Below are 17,280 nucleotides of genomic sequence, written 5' to 3'. Positions count from 1 at the left end.
TTTTGACTTAATAGCCTGCCTGATGTGTCCCTGGGATGATGACACGATGACTAAAGCTTGTGGCTTATGGCCGTCAGTTCCAACAGGAATGAAAACGAGACAATCAGTAGCAAGCCACTTCTCCAGCTTTAGCCCTCTATGTATAATACGGAGACAGTAACAGCCAACCTTGCAAGGATCACAGCATGACCTCGTACCAATGCAAGCAATTTTGGAAGCCTAAGTCCACGATGGCTTACTTACCACTCCTTGAAGACTGGGAGGGATGAGGCCACAGTAGACTGGGATGAAAGTGCTGCAAACACATGCCTGAGAGAGACAGGAAAACACCACATGAAACCTAAATAACATGCGGGGGGGGGATTTATGTATCCAGAGCACCAAGTAAATATCATCTGATGGAACAAGTGATAGCTACAAGACAGCCTTTCACCATGAAGGCATAGTCAAGTCAGGTGTCCCAGTCCCTGGTGGCTGGGAACCTACAGATTCACATCTAAAGCAACGAGGCAGTCATCATGTTATTACTTGCCTGGATAAGCTCCTCTTTGGAGCTGAACTCCGATAAGATGACATTCTCTCCATCTGAGACCCGCGTCAGCGAGATGCCCAAGCGTCCACTGGCCACCTCATGCCCGTTGTCTGGCAGGGTCTTGTATAGGCAGGTACGGATGATTTTCACTAAGTTGAAGGAGGGGTGCAAGGGGCCAAGAAACCTCTTCCGAGCCTCCTTAGAGACATGGATGATGTTTGCACCAGCCTCACCTAAGGCACAAGAGAACAACGGACGTTAGGAGGGCGCTGCTGCATGATACTAAGCTAGCAGGCTTTACACGTTAAGGCACTCTAAACAGCAGTTATCTCTGAAATGCAGGCATCACAATGACTGGTGGTTTCAGAATCACAAAACTATGGTACTGCCGAGAAAGAGAAACGGACAAAACAGCTCATGGAAGGCTTGTCAGTGACTGAAAGAACAGTTAGAATTTGAGTTTCAGCCTTGCTATATTCTGTCAGCAAACTGTTGTTTTAATGGTGGTTTTAAAATTACAGAATGGCAATGCCCTTTGTGCCATTTGTAATAGAAATCATGCAATTAAATAGTCCTGAGGAGGAAGTACATGGTTCCCCAAACAGGTTGCACACTGCAAGAAGCCGCAGCCACTAAGCAGTTTGTTGCAGCATGCACCCATGTTTCAAATGTTGTAATTTTAGTATAGTGAGTAACTTCTGTTTGTCAATCTAGAGCTTCATTGGGAAATGACCTCACTGCCATAAGCCCTTCCCTTATTCCCCGCCCCCCATATCCAGAGTTGTTTACCTTCTCATGCAGTTTCTCCTGCTAACCACAAAAATATACTCAAGGTTAAGTATAAAACAAATCTACCATGTTATAATAGGCTATTCTATTTTTTCTTCTATTACGTGATCACTGGTTTTCAAACTTGGATACTGCACATCTATAGGATACCATCTAATAAAGCAGCCAGCAGGGATTATGTAGCTTAACTATGTCTTAGTTCTTGAAACATGGTCTCATCATGAAATCAGCAGCAATCTGGCATATTTGTTCTTGCACCACAAAACCCTAATGTACCATATTCACTATCTCAAAATATTAGTCAAGGAACATTTAAACTGATGCAAATTGCGACCAGAAAATCATAAACATTAACTGGAGAATAATTTGTTACTTCTGCTATGCAGTGGCGTGCTCACATGGAATATTTCAGAGCATCTGGGCTGGCCCAGTGCATCTCGGGGAGCTCAGCATTCCAGGTGTAAAAATAATAAAACTTCTATGATCCCTTACTGGCAGATGAAATTTAAGTGTCGAAATAAGCCTCCATTGTGGATTTTTAAAAGAGCACTATTGGATTAAACCAGACTATTCCAGTCTAGCATCCCACTCTCACAGTGGCCAACCAGGTGCTTATGGGAAACCCACATGCAAGACATGTGTGCTCACTCTACACTTGTGTTCCCCCAGTGACTGGTATCCAGGGCATACTGCTTCTGATACTGACTTATCCCATAACTCAGTTATCATGACCAGTAGCTATAACGATCAGTCAGGGATGCTGAAGTTGTACCCTGCATTGCAGATCCTGCACTGAGCAAAGATTCTAAGATTGTTAAGTGGGTGTTGGTCCACAATAATTCTTCGTTCTACCAGGCCTAAAAGACACTCCCCCAGTACACACACACATACACACAATAAATTGAATTTCAAGTGCTTTGACTTCCACATTCCTCTACTGCTCTGATGTCAATCAAAGGATACTGCAGCGTCACTCAGCTACAGCAAATGCAACGCTTTGGGATATTCAGTCCTCCACATTCTATAACTGACAACCTGGCTACAGCACTCTTTGACTCACATTGGAGCGGCTGAGGAAGTGGAAGCCAAAATGTTTTGCTATAATAATTTGATCAGTTTGTGAGTCACTGTAATAAATAAATACATGGTATTAGTGATTAAATGCATCCTTCCATGATTCAGAGCGAACTTGTCTGAAGTACTGTGTGAGATACTGCCACCAACTTTGATACACAAACCCCCACAAAGGAGGACTGATTTCCCCAAAGAGAACTTCTTAAGCTTGGCAGCAACACAGGCTTTGATTCAGTCTTCAGAGTTCTGTTGGACAGGAGTGAACTGGGCAAAACAACAACAACCCAGCAATTCTTTCCCTATTGAGACGGTTCCACTGCTCTATCACGTCGCTCCAAAACAGTCCACAGTTGTGGGAACAAAAGCCCAGCTGCTTCATTCTTAACTGTCCCAGTGATCTGCAGTGGGTCAGAGGCTGACTTAGTAGAAAAACAAAGACTCCCATTTTCCCACTTTCTCTCTAGGGCATGGCAGCCAGAAAAACTTGCAAAAGGCAAAGGGGGTAGGGGAGAGACAGTGGGCAGAGAGACTAAAAGCTGTCAGATTCAAACTGCCAGAACTCACAATGAACCTAGACTGATTTGTTAGGACTTGTGCTTACCTATCTGCTACCCTCATATCTTGTGGTAGCAAATTCCTTAGTTTATCTGCACTGTATGAAGTACGGGAGTTCTTTCTTTTGTCAGTTCTGTATCTCCCACCATTTGGCTTTGATGGATTGCCATGTCTTCCAGTATTATTGGAAAGGAATAAAAACTTCTGTCTACCTTCTACACACCATACATCATTTTATATATCTCTATCATACCCTGTCTGACCCATTATTTTTCTAAGCTAAAAAGCCCCAAATTGCCCCTGACCCTGGAGGTACATCAGCCACCATGACTAGCAGCCATAGCCTGCTCCTCCTTGGATTCCTGCAAAAGAGAGGTGCTCTTGGCATCCCTCCTGGAGGAGACCGATTTTAGGGAACAACCAAGCCCTTGCAATATACACTAAAAAAAAATCTCCTGGTTTTAATATATATACCGTATTTATTTTAATGTTTAGATTAGTTGTACTTCTAGCCTGTTTTTCACCAAATAGCCCCAGGGCAGCTTAACGAATATATAATTAAGGTAAGTACAGCTGCACAATTAAAAACAAAGTAAGAACCACAAAGACAACCGACAACAAAACAATAGCAAGGAACTGCAGTGTAGGAGTGCTGATATTGCAGATTAGAGATGTAGTCAGAAAATGTCAACTGTTTTCACAATCACAGTTTTTGGTGCTGACAGCCCCAATATCCTTTCTTAGGTTTCTAGCGAGAGCACATAAAAACCAGCAGATTGTGCTCTGCTTTTCATAATGCTGCCAGCAAATATGCAAAGCGAGTAGCACCTGCAACAAAATGTTAACAGTGTGCAGTGCTTCTGTTTATGGGTGCAGGTTCCAGAATATTCCATTCTACTACCCCCCCCCAAAAAAGTCAGCATTTAATGGCCATTGAGAATGCACGGTGTTCACTGAGTTGATTTGGTTCCTGAAGATTTTTTGCAATTCTTAAAATCTTGAGGCTCCCCAAAGCCTGCTGACCCCCTGCACAAGGGAAGGTTAGTGATGTTTTGGCTACATAAGGATCCAAACTTGGAGAAGTGAGGATGCTGTGAGTATATGTGGGATTGAGCACTGCACACACACCATCAACTACATGAAAACTGACCAGAAATACTAGCAGATATCTAGAGGAAAGCTGCTTTTAAAACTAGTTTTCTAATTTTGTGTACAAAAGAAGGAGAGATGAAGTAAGTCCTAATGAGTTTCTTCAGAGTGGCTGCACAGAAGCTGTGATGCTACTTTGCCTTTGCTGCCCTGGACCTACAAAGACAAAAAATAATCTACAAAACAGACTACACTCTTATTTTGCAGTGCTACTAGGGTCATGGGCAACATTTGGAAACTGACATGGCAAGGCATCACTGAGGGTGGGACTGTAATTATTTGTACACTTTGCACTCTTAAGCACTGGGTTGCAGTTGGAGAGAGGCAAGCCTTCCCTAAAATTAGGGAAAGCCAGAAGCGAAAGGAATAGCTCCTCTTCAGCTGACCTTTAAGTCCTCTGGAAGGGGGTCCTTACCAAACATATTAGTACAGTTCTTATGCATAAAATGTGTCCTTTACTTATTTAAAAGCAAGAACATAGCTGTGTACCTTGAAAGGGCCAAATAACCTTTAAGGGGGACATGGATAGAGTGAACTTCAGACTTCCTAGAAGAGCGATTCAGCTTGGATGCACTGCCAAAGGAGAGTGGATTTATTTGGATAGACTCCAAAGTAGATGACAGCAGTGATGATAGTTGAGCATGTGCTATAACCTTATGAAATGCTATGAACACACTCACACACTAACAGAAGAAGGCCACCAGCAAGCTGAGCTTTGGCAATGCTAGAGAGGATTATTAATGGGAATTAGAGAACGCACACTAGAGTGCTGAAGGAGAGGGAAGGTGACTCCTATTGAGGAATCACAGTAATAAACATCCTTAAGATATTATCTCCAGTTCCTAGCATAAGGCTGGTAGAGGATATAAAAGATGGGTGATCTCAATTTGTGTGTATGCCCAATCTCTGTTCATCCCTCACCCAGGGTGCTAGTCAGCTAGGCTTTACTGGAGCAGATCTACTTAAATTAATGGACCCAACCTTAATCATGTTTATTAATTTCAGTGAATCTTCTTTAAGTAAAACCTAGCTGAATACAACCTCCAATATTTTGGTCAACCATCTCAATATTGTTTATAATATGCTCTTCATTGCAATGCAGCTCCAGAGAGGGTTACAAATAATATACAAATTTACATTATACTACAGTGCCTTAGAAAACAAGGCAGTTAATTACAAGCATAAAAATAATAAAAAAACACATCAAGCCTGACACTAATATCCACCAAAGTCCTGAGTGAATAGAAAGGCTTTCACCTAGCACTGGAAACTAACGAAGTGGGGCTTTATTTTTCTATGGAAACTTTCCATTTCATAAATACTTAAGTTCACAATGAACAGATGCCAATTACAAATACAGTATTAAGCAAGCTTGTTAGCTTTCTTTACTAAGTACAAGAAAAACAAATATGCTAAATTAGACCACTCTCTAGGGCAGGCACCCCCAAACTCGGCCCTCCAGATATTTTGGAACTACGACTCCCATCATCCCTAGCTAACAGGACCAGTGGTCAGGGATGATGGGAATTGTAGTCCCAAAACATCTGGAGGGCCGAGTTTGGGGGTGTCTGCTTTAGGGCATCAGAAAATTTCCCAATTGAAATTACCCTAATTGTATTTTGATTCTTGAAAAAGAAATCCAGAAAACCCAACATTACCGTAGGAAACTCAAGTGGTGTAAGCTCCAGTCACATCTCAGAGGGATTCCAAAGCTGGGGCACCAACCCAGAGACGGCTTGCCCCTTGTGTCACTGCATAATAAGCTTCCCACAGAGGAATTAAGCAAGGCTGTACAGATGGAGGCCCTATTCCAGGCAACCTAACCTCAAATTGTGTGGGCTTATAGCCATGTTTGTTTGGGGTGCTGCTACATGACCATCACATACAAGCTGCCCTGGTTCCCACCAGACTCTTCTCCCCTCTTCCTCCTCCATCTCCATAAGCCCTCCCTGCTGGTGCCCAGAAGCTCTAATTTGGGGAAACCCTGTACCTTCTCATAATCTCCCAATACTTAAACCAACAGAACCAAGGTGGGGAACCTTTGATCCTCCAGATGTTGCTGAACTAGAGTTCCCAGCAAGCATAGCTAGTGCCCAGGGTTGATAGGACTTGTAATTCAGCCACATCTAGAAGGCCAGAGGTCCCACACGACAGCAACAGAGAGACACAAAATAATTAGAAGCACCACCAGCTCTCTTCCCAGGAAGGGTCAATTTGACCTGCAAAAATATTCAACTCACAAAAGCAAAGCAATTCAAATTAGTGGCAAATAAGATTTATCTGCAAGCAAGAGATGGCATAGCTACTGACAGTCATTCTGGAAGCCCCGGTTCTTCTTGGGGAGGATCCATCTCAGAGCAAAGGGCACTAGCTAAAGCCAGGAACATTCCAGCTTCATTAGGTATTCCATTACAGACCAACACAGAGGGCATTTTAACATGTGAGGCTTAAAAAGCATTCCAAGAGGAAAGTAAAGCTATACTGGCCAAAATACACACCCACTTGTATGGGGGGGGGGGGGAGAGCACAGCCACGATTACAGATGAAGGGATAACTAAATAAATTCCAAGGCATCAAAATGGTCTCACAAGGGCATCAGAAAGGGCCCAAGGATATGATTTGCGTGACCTGCAAGGAGACACTTTGAATTTAAGACTGAAGAATGCAAACCTTGATTGAGAAAGTTGGTGCTGTCTCTGTTGCATGAGGAAAGGGGAACAAGCAGAGGGATTCTGGAGGTGGGGAGCTGCAAAGAACAAATGTTTGTCCTTTCAAAACATGCGGTTTCAGATACTGATACTGATATTGCACAATTGCAAGCAGAGGCGGATTTAGGGAAGCACAACTGGTCTTGTCACACTGGGTGCAGAGCCTCAGGGGCACTACGACTATGAGGTAGAATGGAAAGGGAGAGGCTCGATTGGGTGGGGTGCCGAATTTTGGTGTTGCATAGGGAGCTGATGAAATGGGAGACCTCAAGGTCTGCCGCTGTTGCAAGGGCTATCATTTACCGTATTTTTCCCTCTATAACACGCAGATTTTTTCTCCTAAAAAGGAAGGGGAAATGTCTGTGCGTGTTATTGAGCGAATGTGTGGTCCCTGGAGCCAAATGGCAAAAAAAATCAGGCAAAAATCAAATCGCACGTCTCGGAGAAGGGAAACCGGAAAAGAGGAAGTGGCTGCTTTCCTGCATTCTGCCTCAGGGTCTTACTGCCCACCAGCCTCTGTTTCCTTGCTGTGTTTGCTCAAACGGAACAAAGAGCAGGGAAAGCCCCTCCCCTCCAGGCAAGCAGAGGTCTCTGTGCTCCGGTGCTGCTGAAAACATGCAGGAGGGAGGGAGGGAGAGAGAGAGAGAGAGAGAGAGAGAGAGAGAGCGAGCGCTGGCTGGCTTGGGTGGGTAGGTGAGGGAAAACTTTTGCCTTCCTTTCCTCCCTCCCGTTATACCCCTCTCCTGCATTCTTAGCCAGCTGCTTCTCTGCACACCCCTCTCGTGCTCCTTGTCCATTCTGTATTTTTCCTTTCTTCCCCACTTAAAATGTGGTTAAAAAGCATGGATCCACATGGATCCTCAGGATCTTTGCATTGGGTCACCCCAAATTCACCATCAGATCACATAGCATGTCCATGGCTACAGCCTGCCCCCCCCCCCAAATCACGCACCCACTGTTGCCTGGGGCTGCAATGGTGCAAAAACGTGGTTACAAAACATGGATCCTCAGGATCTTTGCATTGGGTCACCCCAAATTCACCATCAGAGCACATAGCATGTCCATGGCTACAGCCTGCCCCCCCAAAATCACACACCCACTGTTGCCTGGGGCTGCAATGGTGCAAAAACGTGGTTACAAAGCATGGATCCACAGGGATTCTCAGGATTTTTGCATTGGGTCACCCCAAATTCACCATCAGATCACATGTCTGTGGCCACAGCATGAAGCACAAAAATGATACATCCACTGTTTCATTCAGAATGTTTTTTCCCTTGTTTTCCTCCTCTAAAAACGATGTGCGTGTTATGGTCAGGTGCGTGTTATCGAGCGAAAAATACGGTAGTCAGCTTTCCACCTCCAAGGTATGCCAGCTACATTTTAAAAACAGACCATCTCAAAGAGACCCAACATGATATAGGAGATGGGATGGGAGATGGACCATTTCAGACAGAAACAGCCACTCTGCAATCAGGCTAGACTGTTTCTAACTATGAGGCACATGCAATCCCCCACCCCCAATGTAACATTGTGATGGGAGTAGCCAGAGCTATGTAACTTGTTTTCTTCAAGAGTTCTTTGGAACAGATGCTATAGGCCTTATCTATCAAGGTCACTCTACTCTATACATCTGGGCATCAACCTCATTAAAAGAGCTGCTTCCCAACAGTGTAGGATCTGCACAGATTTATCAAACACTGATTCCAAAGCATCCTTCTGCCTCTTCCCAGTTGCAAATCATCTTATTCCAGCCAGGATCATGACAGCTGCCTGGATTTTCCTACAAGGCTACCATGACACACTGGTTGCTCTTTCTCTCTCCGCCACTTGGCATTCTGCTTTACATCACACCCTTCCTGTTTTCACACATTCCATATCTGTTCCAGCAGGCTTTGCTTTTTGCCAATTTGTTTTTCATCCCTGAAGAAAAGGCAGCAACACCAGTCAGTACTTCACACACAAACACACACACACACACACACACACACACACACACAAATGTATTGCAAATGACAGGAAGCCAGCTAAGTTACCTGCAGCTAAGGCTGGGGGTACTTACTAAAGGTAGAGGTATTCAGTGGTCAGACCCAAGATAGCAACTCTCCAGTCAGCAACCATATCATAGATTCCTCATAGCAGAAATTGGGGAAGGGGCTTCTTTCCTGTCAAAGTTTCAATTTTCCCAATTCAGCAGTCCCAGTGTCCAGCAGTATCCCATGCCTGCCTCATTTTATTTGCTAACTTTGGGGAAGTTTGACAGAGGCACCAGAAGAGGCTGCCTTAGACCACCAATGAAGAAGTTTTCAACTATATTGTACACAACAAGAAGCAACCATGTATACCTCCAGTCAGTGGAGGGTGGGGCTGAGATGAACAGCCGAGGAAAACACACTTTGTGGTTTCCCAATAAACAACTAAGCTCCCTTCCTCCTGCTCGCTTTGTTCCTTCTCCATGTACATACGGCAGTCATGAAACTATCTCTCACAATGTAAGCTTAGAATCTCAAGGGAGGCAAATTTTTGCACATCTGTCAAAAACCCTCAGGCGACCACAGCAACAACTGGTCCAGGTTTATAGTGACTCTTCTTTTTTTTTATGGATCACCCACGGAATAAGCACAGAGGTTCCTCTGTAACTAAAAAAAAACTGTGGAAAGGGGGACTGTCATAATGATGCCCACCAATTACAATCTACTAAGTGAGTCACAGTATCTTTTTAAGATGCTTGTTTCGGGAAAAGAACTCAATGAGTCGGTTTAGCCTTCTAGACCATTATGAAATGCTTTCTGCACACATAGGAACACAGGGTTTCAGGCAAAAGGTCTTCCCCAGCTTCACCTGGAGATGTCAGGGATTGAACCTGGGACCTTCTGCAAAGCAGATGCTATATCTCTGAGCGACAGCCCTTCCCCGGCTGTTGAGTTGTTGCCTTCTCTGTTAACTAAGGCTGCCTACCAGCCCTCTAAAAGCCTGGAAGCCTCGGAAGATGCTGCAGCAGGTGCCCTTCCTGCCTTGCTCCTCCACTGCTCTTCTGCTCAGCCTTCTTGCTGTGGAGCCAGAGAGCCCCACTTTCTGTGGCAAAGTGGGAAGAAAGGTGGGCAAAGGCACTAGTGGAGGAGCACAGTAGGAGAGGGTGCATCTTCCTTTACTGCTCCAGTCTGTTTTTTTAAAAAAACAAAAAACCGCACAAACAAAGCAAGGACAGATATTATCTCTTAAGTTGGCAGCTGGCAATGTTGTTGTCAATAGACTGCACCACCCTAGAACGCCTTGCCTCAATCCGAAAAACAGCAGCAAAAAACAAAACCCCAATAAAGTGATAAATCATTGGAAAAGAACAGAAGTTTATAACCTTGAATGGGAGACAAAGCTTCTTTGCAGGCATTAAGACACTCACGTGACTACTGCCTCTTTATGGGGCTTGTTTCCTCAGAAGTGTTGAGAAATGGTGTACACTAGAACAATTTGTTCTGATGTCTGAGTGGCCTTCTGCACTCCCAGGCCTTCCAGTTTCTGAGGTGGGGTGAGGGGTGGTGGGGAAGATGGGGCCAGCTATGCAACTTCTTCATACTCCTCTTTGTTTGGGATGCAGTGCAAAAAAGGCAAGGAGACTTCCCTGAACAACAGCAGCCCTATGTTAAAGGCCATTCTCTACGAGGAGAGAACACGAGCCATCCTTCCTACACTACAAGCTGCCACATTAATTATTTTTTTTAAAAGGTCATCTTGCACAAATATTTGAGAAACGGCACTGCACAAACAAATAATTCTGCAAAAGAAAGTTCTTAGAAAGCCTGGCCAAGAGCCATGGCTATGCTTCCAGTTCCTGTGAGAACATACCACTTGCACAAAGTGACTTTCAGCCAAGCAAGGACAGTAAGAACAGCTCCCCATAAAAGTGGGGAAGAGAAGGTTTCAAATTAATTCAAATTTTATCAAGCTGCATCATGAAAACATAGCTCTCTAGATGGGCCTATTTCCATCCTGGATAAGCTTAACACAGACTGGCATCAGAATCCTTTTGTTCTGTGGCTTATTGGGTTTGGAGCAATTAAAGCTAGCCTTATTCATTAGTCTCCTTAATTATAAACTATAATTATAAGCTCAGCCTTCATTGTTGGTAGCATTACTTTACTACAATATATAAATGATTCTGGAGAATGAGTAGATAGACCGTCTTTTTTATACAGAAATCTCAGCAAGCTCACATACGTACATGCTGCACAAGCAGTACAGCATTTTGGCTTTATGCAATAATGCAAGATGAAAAACATCATGATGGCAAGATATCCCCACTCTGAACCCTACCTTTAGCAGCACTTTCATTTAAGAAAATGAAATGGTTTCAATAACTGTGCAGCAGTAAATTCATTTGGGGATGAATATTGGTTATAGAACCTAACAGATTCCAGAGCATATTATTTCCATTTTGTAAGCCTTGTTTCAGATTCTGACTAGGACTGAGATGAGCATTTTCCAGAAAAAGTACTGTTAATGGGGAGAGGGACAAGAAGCTTCATTTACTCAATTCAATTCAGTTGCAAGAAATAGCAAGCAGGGAGTAGGAAGGAATGAGATAGGTTTTAGGTTATGTTATGCCTTTAAATAGGTTATGTTATATTCTGGATTATGTTATGTTTTATAGATTATGTCTGAATAGGATGAGAGTGTTGGAGATACGTGTAAATGTGTATGTGAACCCGGTCTTTGGGGGGGTGTTTGATTTTCGTTGTTGTGTATACTGTGTATATACGGACAATGACAATAAATTTATCTAAATCTAAATCTAAATCTAAATCACTACCACTAATGCTGTACAGTGGTACCTCGAGTTATAGACGCTTCAGGTTACAGGAGCTTCAGGTTACAGACTCTGTTAACCCAGAAATAGTACCTCAGTTTAAGAACTTTGCTTCAGGATGAGAACAGAAATCACGTGGCAGCGCAGCAGCAGCGGGAGGCCCCATTAGCTAAAGTGATACCTCAGGTTAAGAACCGTTTCATGTTAAGAACGGAACTCCAGAACGAATTAAGTTCTTAACCCGAGGTACCACTGTATTTATAAAGCACAATAAATTCCCAAATTGCAATGATAACCCGTAGCGATCAATTACCACAATTTACAACAACACTAAATAATTCAGCTCTACGTCAAAATCAAGGTGAAAATCCTCCCCTCTTCCAAGAAAAATCCTCATCCACTGATGCATAAGTCTGAAATGCAAAAAGATCCTAATTTCATATGATTATATACTTATAATTATGTACACATTCATGTTTAGTCACAGACTTTCAAAAATAACAGAGATCTTCCTTGTAAGGGTGTGTATGTTGTGTACTTAACATCTTGCATTGCATGAATGAAAGTAAAGTATAAAGTACCACTAACAAGGTGTGAGAAGATAAGCATCTGAACACTTTATTTTGCAAAAGGGCTGTGGGTGGCTGTAGACAGTGTTTAAAGCGACCAGAATTTTCAGGATGCACATAGTTTTGCAATTTACAGTTAACAAGTAAGGCCAGCCAGAGTTGAGTCATCCAGAATAGAAATGGTACTGTCCTGAGTGATATTGTGCAAACTATGAGTTCTGCTGGTTTGACACCTCCTAGCAGCCACAATTATTTAACTTATTTCCTACCAGAGGTTCTCCTACAGTAGGAGACTAATGGGGCAGGCTGGACCTCTTTAACAAAAGAATGCACCGTCCAGTGTAAATGGAGCTAACAAATGCAGCTCCTGCCACTATATAGAGCTCAGTCTGTTTGTTGCTGAAGGAACTGTGTATCTGTGTATCTAAAGCACAGCCTGAGCCTTGCCTTACCTTGTCTTGCATGCAGCTGAAGTCTCACCTCATCTCGCCTCACCTCATTCCACTGCTGCCTACTCCCTAGTTCAGCAGACTAGAGGAAAAACAACAAGACAGAGGGGCTGGGGAAAGGCTGCATGTGTACAGTAGTGCTCACGAGAAACAATGTGGTCTAGTCTAGTGGTTAAGAGTGGCTGACTAGAACTTGGAAGACCCACGTTCAAATTTCCATTGAGCGGTCTTGGTCCAATCACATGCGCGTGTTCTCTCTCTCTCTCTCTCTCTCTCTCTGTGTGTGTGTGTGTGTGTCTAAGGCACCTGATAAGGAGAACCACAGTGTGGGTGGGTGTCTGTGTATGGTGCTTTGAGCTCCTTGGGAGAAAGGCAGGATATAAGTAAAGTGGTGATTCAGGGGCAGACTCGGTAAACTTTTGTAGTATGCTGCCCTGTGTGAGGTCAAAATTTGGTGCTCCCAAATGGATCTTCTCAATTATGGATCTTCTCAATTTTGCGCCTCCTCGGCTCGGTACCCTGTGAGGGGAGACAGCCCACACTGCCCTAATTCTGGCACTGGGTGATATCAATACTTTGCAAAGAAGTGTTGGCCACTAACAGTTTACCTCTACCAATGCGCAAACTGCAGTTTGTTTCCATAGCGGTTTACCAAGGCGGGGTGGCTTTTAGATACAAAGCCATTTCATCAGACGTGTGGGCTGTGAAGCTATACTGAAAAACACCATGCTGTTACTTGCACTCCTCCACCCCACTTCTTGAGTGCTTATGGCTGCAAGAACAGAGGTCATTCCCCTCCATCCCCCCTCCAGTGAAGTTAGCAGACAAGACTCCACCCTTGTTACCAAAGCTTTCCTAATCACTCAGACCAGAGAAAACTAGACTGCTTCTGGTGAAATGCAGAATTAACCATCTTCACCATATTTATTCTGTACGGCCAGTGAGACCATAGGGGAGAGCAGAGAGTATTTGTGCTACCTTACATTTGCTTTCCTATAACACTCTCTCCCTTTCCTCTTCAACAGAGGCCTTTAAGAAGTGCAAGTGCCCAACTAGATGTGATGGGGCTGGGGAGACTCATTGGTTTCTCATGAGCCTCCAGTTTTCACTTGTGAAGCAGGAAAGAGTATAATTATCATAAGATGTGAATAGAAGGGCCAGTAGAGCTTAAGCATCTCTTCTCTTATGCGGTGCCTCACCCTGCCCAATAGCTTCAGGCTGCTTTTCATGTCCTGGCAAGTCCAGCTTAGCAGGGTTTGAATGAATCCTAACTCCGAGTGTGTTGTGCATTGCTTTTTTGCTTACTTGCTTATTTATTTACTTAATCTTCCCATTTATTTCTATTCCATCTTTCATCCAAGGAGCTCAAAGTGGTCTACGTAGTTCTTCTCCTCCCCATTATTTCTCACAGCAACCCTGTGAGGTAGGTTAGACTGAGAGTGAATGACTGCCCACGGCTATGGGGGGATTTGAACCCTGGTCTTCCGGGTCCTGGTCCAACACTCTAACCAATAATAATAATAATAATAATAATAATAATAATAAATTTATTTATACCCTGCCCTCCCCAGCCAAGACCGGGCTCAGGGCGGCTAACGTCCAGTATAAAACAAATTGATTGAAATACAACTTAAAAACAAATTAAAATACAACATTAAAACATTAAAATACAGCCTCATTTCAATAGAAACTCAAATCAAAAGCTTTTTGGGGGGATGAAAACGTCAAGTCTTCACCAAGGCTAACTACACTATATTGCAAGTGTTAATGTAAAGTGCAAAGGCCAGGGTTCAGATCCCTGATGAACTGCAAAGCTCACTCACTGAATGGGGCTGTGGCCAAGACTCACACCCTTTCTGAGCTAACCCTGTCTCACAGCACTGTTGTGAGGATACGCAAGTTTTGCTATTTTATCACCCACAACTCCTTAGCATGTTTGCAATGTTCTTTTTTATGGTGTTGAAGGGTTGTTTTGTTTTGTTTTGTTTTAAAAATCTGGCTGGCCTAGAACTTCCAGAGAACATAGTAATAAAGAGTCAGGCATGAGTATTCTAGTCATTAGGACAGTGATGACCAAACTTGGCCCTCCAGCTGTTTTGGGACTACAATTCCCATCATCCCTAGAGAATAGGACCAGTGGTCAGGGATGTTGGGAATTGTAGTCCCAAAACAGCTGGAGGGCCAAGTTTGGCCATCACTACATTAGGGAGATAACCAGATAAGAGAGGAGAAAAGTCTGCATTGCAAATTCAGGCCTTAGAGGCTAGATCCAGCACTAGGGAGGCCCTCTGCGCCCTTTCAAAATCCCCTCTCATGAAAGCACCAAGGATTCACTCTGCTAGGTTGCTTCATATACTGGCTTTCTCTCCCTCTGAAACTCTGTCCTCTTTGCCCTTCCATCTAGTGCTTACGTACTAAGGCTTATGGTTTACAATTTAACTTTGCCCCATTGGTGTTCGGTTACTCAGGGCAAGCTGCCAACAGTGAAGTTATAATGAATTTATTCCAATGGACTGCCTCCCAAGGGCAATATAATTCACAAGCAAGGCACAGTGATGTGTGGTTCAAAGACTAAAGTTTTCCACATACACTTGGTTAAGCCATTGGCATACTCCATCCTCAAGGGAGTCTTGGTGCTGCAATATCTGGTGGTAGAAGTGGAGCTTTCTCATCAGCAGACTATCCATGGATTCCTTCAGCTTTCCACAAGTCTGTTTCTGGGGGAGCAGTTGCACAATTCAGGTTTGCATTGTACACAAACAAGAATTTGCAAGGGAGTCTCATTAATGTAGGCTCCTCTAACTAAACATAGGCCAGAGATTATGGCTGCTTGCATACTGCAATCATGTGGAAGCACAAAATACAGCTGTGGACACTAAATTCAATTACATTTTTTAAAAGGAGGTTTTCTATTCTAACGGTGGCAACAAGAACAGTTTGAACTGAGCCCAGAAACAAAACTGGTAACCAGTGTAGACATAACAAAACCAGAGCAACAATTAACCCCAGTGAACCACAGTTCTGGCAGTTGTGTTCTATACAAGCTGATGCTTCCACCCAACTGGCCCTTATAAAGGGTTCAGAGCATCTGGTCCTTGGTAAGAGATTGGAGGAGGTATTAAAACTCAGTTAAGAAAACTCATTTAGCCAAGTTCTAGTACTGATGCCTTATCACAGAATCCAAATCTCGGAAGCAAGAAAGCCTATACAGTGGTACCTCGAGTTACATAAGCTTCAGGTTACAGACTCCGCTAACCCAGAAATAGTGCTTCAGGTTAAGAACTTTGCTTCAGGATGAGAACAGAAATCATGCTCCGGCGGCATGGCGGCAGCAGGAGGCCCCATTAGCTAAAGTGGTGCTTCAGGTTAAGAACAGTTTCAGGTTAAGAATTAAGTACTTAACCCGAGGTACCACTGTACTGTACAACGCCTCCCATTTCCTGAAGCAAGTTACGTCCATACTGAGTAACACAAGTAACAAAGGCAGCCTGGACAGGTGCACAACTGGGGCTGAATTTCATTCTTCTCTCTTTCTTTTTATACTCGAGTGACAAATTGACAGGACTAAAGGCGGCTCTTTAGAAAGTGACAAATGATGCGCCCCACCATCACAAAACTCCTAAGAGGCTTCAAACATCTAGAGCCTTCTGAAGCATTGGAAGAGTTACAGGGAGATAACAAGAACGCTCATCATCTAGCAATCATGTTCCTCGCTTCACGTTACAAGAAAAGAGTTTCCAAACATCAGGAAAAACTATCTGACAGTAAGAGCTGTTCAACAGTGAAACAGTCTTCCATGGGAGGTTGTGGATTCTCCTTTCCTGGAGGTTTTTAAGCCGAGATTGGATGGCCATCTGTTATGGATGCTTTAGTTAAGATTCCTGTATTGTAGGGGGACTAGATGACTCTTGGGGGTCCCTTCTAACTCTATGATCCTATGAAATGTAAGTTGTAAGATCTACTAATGAAGTAGGTTAGAATTCACTAGGATGGCTCCTTAATGCCCCCAAGTTATGCTGTTGTCACCTGATCACCCACTCATAAAAAAGGAGTTGCCATCACATTCTTAAAGAGAAAGGTCTGAGATTTTGTCCGACTCAAGGTAGTTACATAATGTTTAAATGACTGAACAACAAATTTAGTAGTAGCCAGCTTGCACCTGATATACGCATAACCCCCTAAGGGCTCTGAAAGGAGATTAGCAGCTGACCTGTGCCAATTGCTGATTTCTGAAATCACGTGACCATCTCCTTTATCTGACTACCAGAACATGAAGCACAGCCGTTCCTAACATTATGTACTGTAAACAGCACTTCTCTCAGGCATGAGTATGAGGGAAAACTTGTGACAAGAACAGACAACGCCTACAACCCAGGAATGCATGCTATCTGCACAGAATAGCAAATGCTTACAAAAGGCAATCCACAAAGCTATTAAGAGGAATACTTTTCAGACAGGATTTATAGGGTGTTAATGATTTTTTGGTTCATTATGTTTTACCTTTGAATGCTGCTATTAGTTGGTACTATTATGTTGGTTTTACCTTGCTAGAAAAACAGCTTGGGGACCATTTTTGTTGGAAAGACAATATATATGCTGTATTCATTTATATCTAAATTAATAATCACCATGTCAATGCTTCCTGCAGAGTAAT

The 17,280-nt window shown here is 43.4% G+C and overlaps 1 protein-coding gene across 3 annotated transcripts in view; it reads right to left on the bottom strand.

Annotated features, from left to right (window-relative positions):
- PNPLA2 (patatin like domain 2, triacylglycerol lipase) overlaps positions 1 to 17,280 on the bottom strand; it is a gene marked incomplete at its 5' end in the record, with an annotated part of 45,912 nt that overhangs the window by 16,442 nt on the left and 12,190 nt on the right. For all 3 annotated transcript variants that reach the window (XR_014541698.1, XM_083587056.1, XM_083587057.1), the window contains 2 exons: positions 244 to 309; positions 533 to 765. Coding sequence is in view for 2 of the 3 variants with exons in the window: in XM_083587056.1 (XP_083443182.1) it covers positions 244 to 309; positions 533 to 765 (299 nt within the window). The remainder of the gene's footprint in view (positions 1 to 243; positions 310 to 532; positions 766 to 17,280) is intronic.

This window comes from Podarcis filfolensis, assembly GCF_964270895.1.
Source record: "Podarcis filfolensis genome assembly, chromosome: 1".
In the NCBI taxonomy this organism is placed as follows: domain Eukaryota; kingdom Metazoa; phylum Chordata; class Lepidosauria; order Squamata; family Lacertidae; genus Podarcis; species Podarcis filfolensis.
The sequence above is the reverse complement of the archived record's forward strand: the minus strand, read 5'-3'. Positions and strand labels throughout refer to the sequence as shown.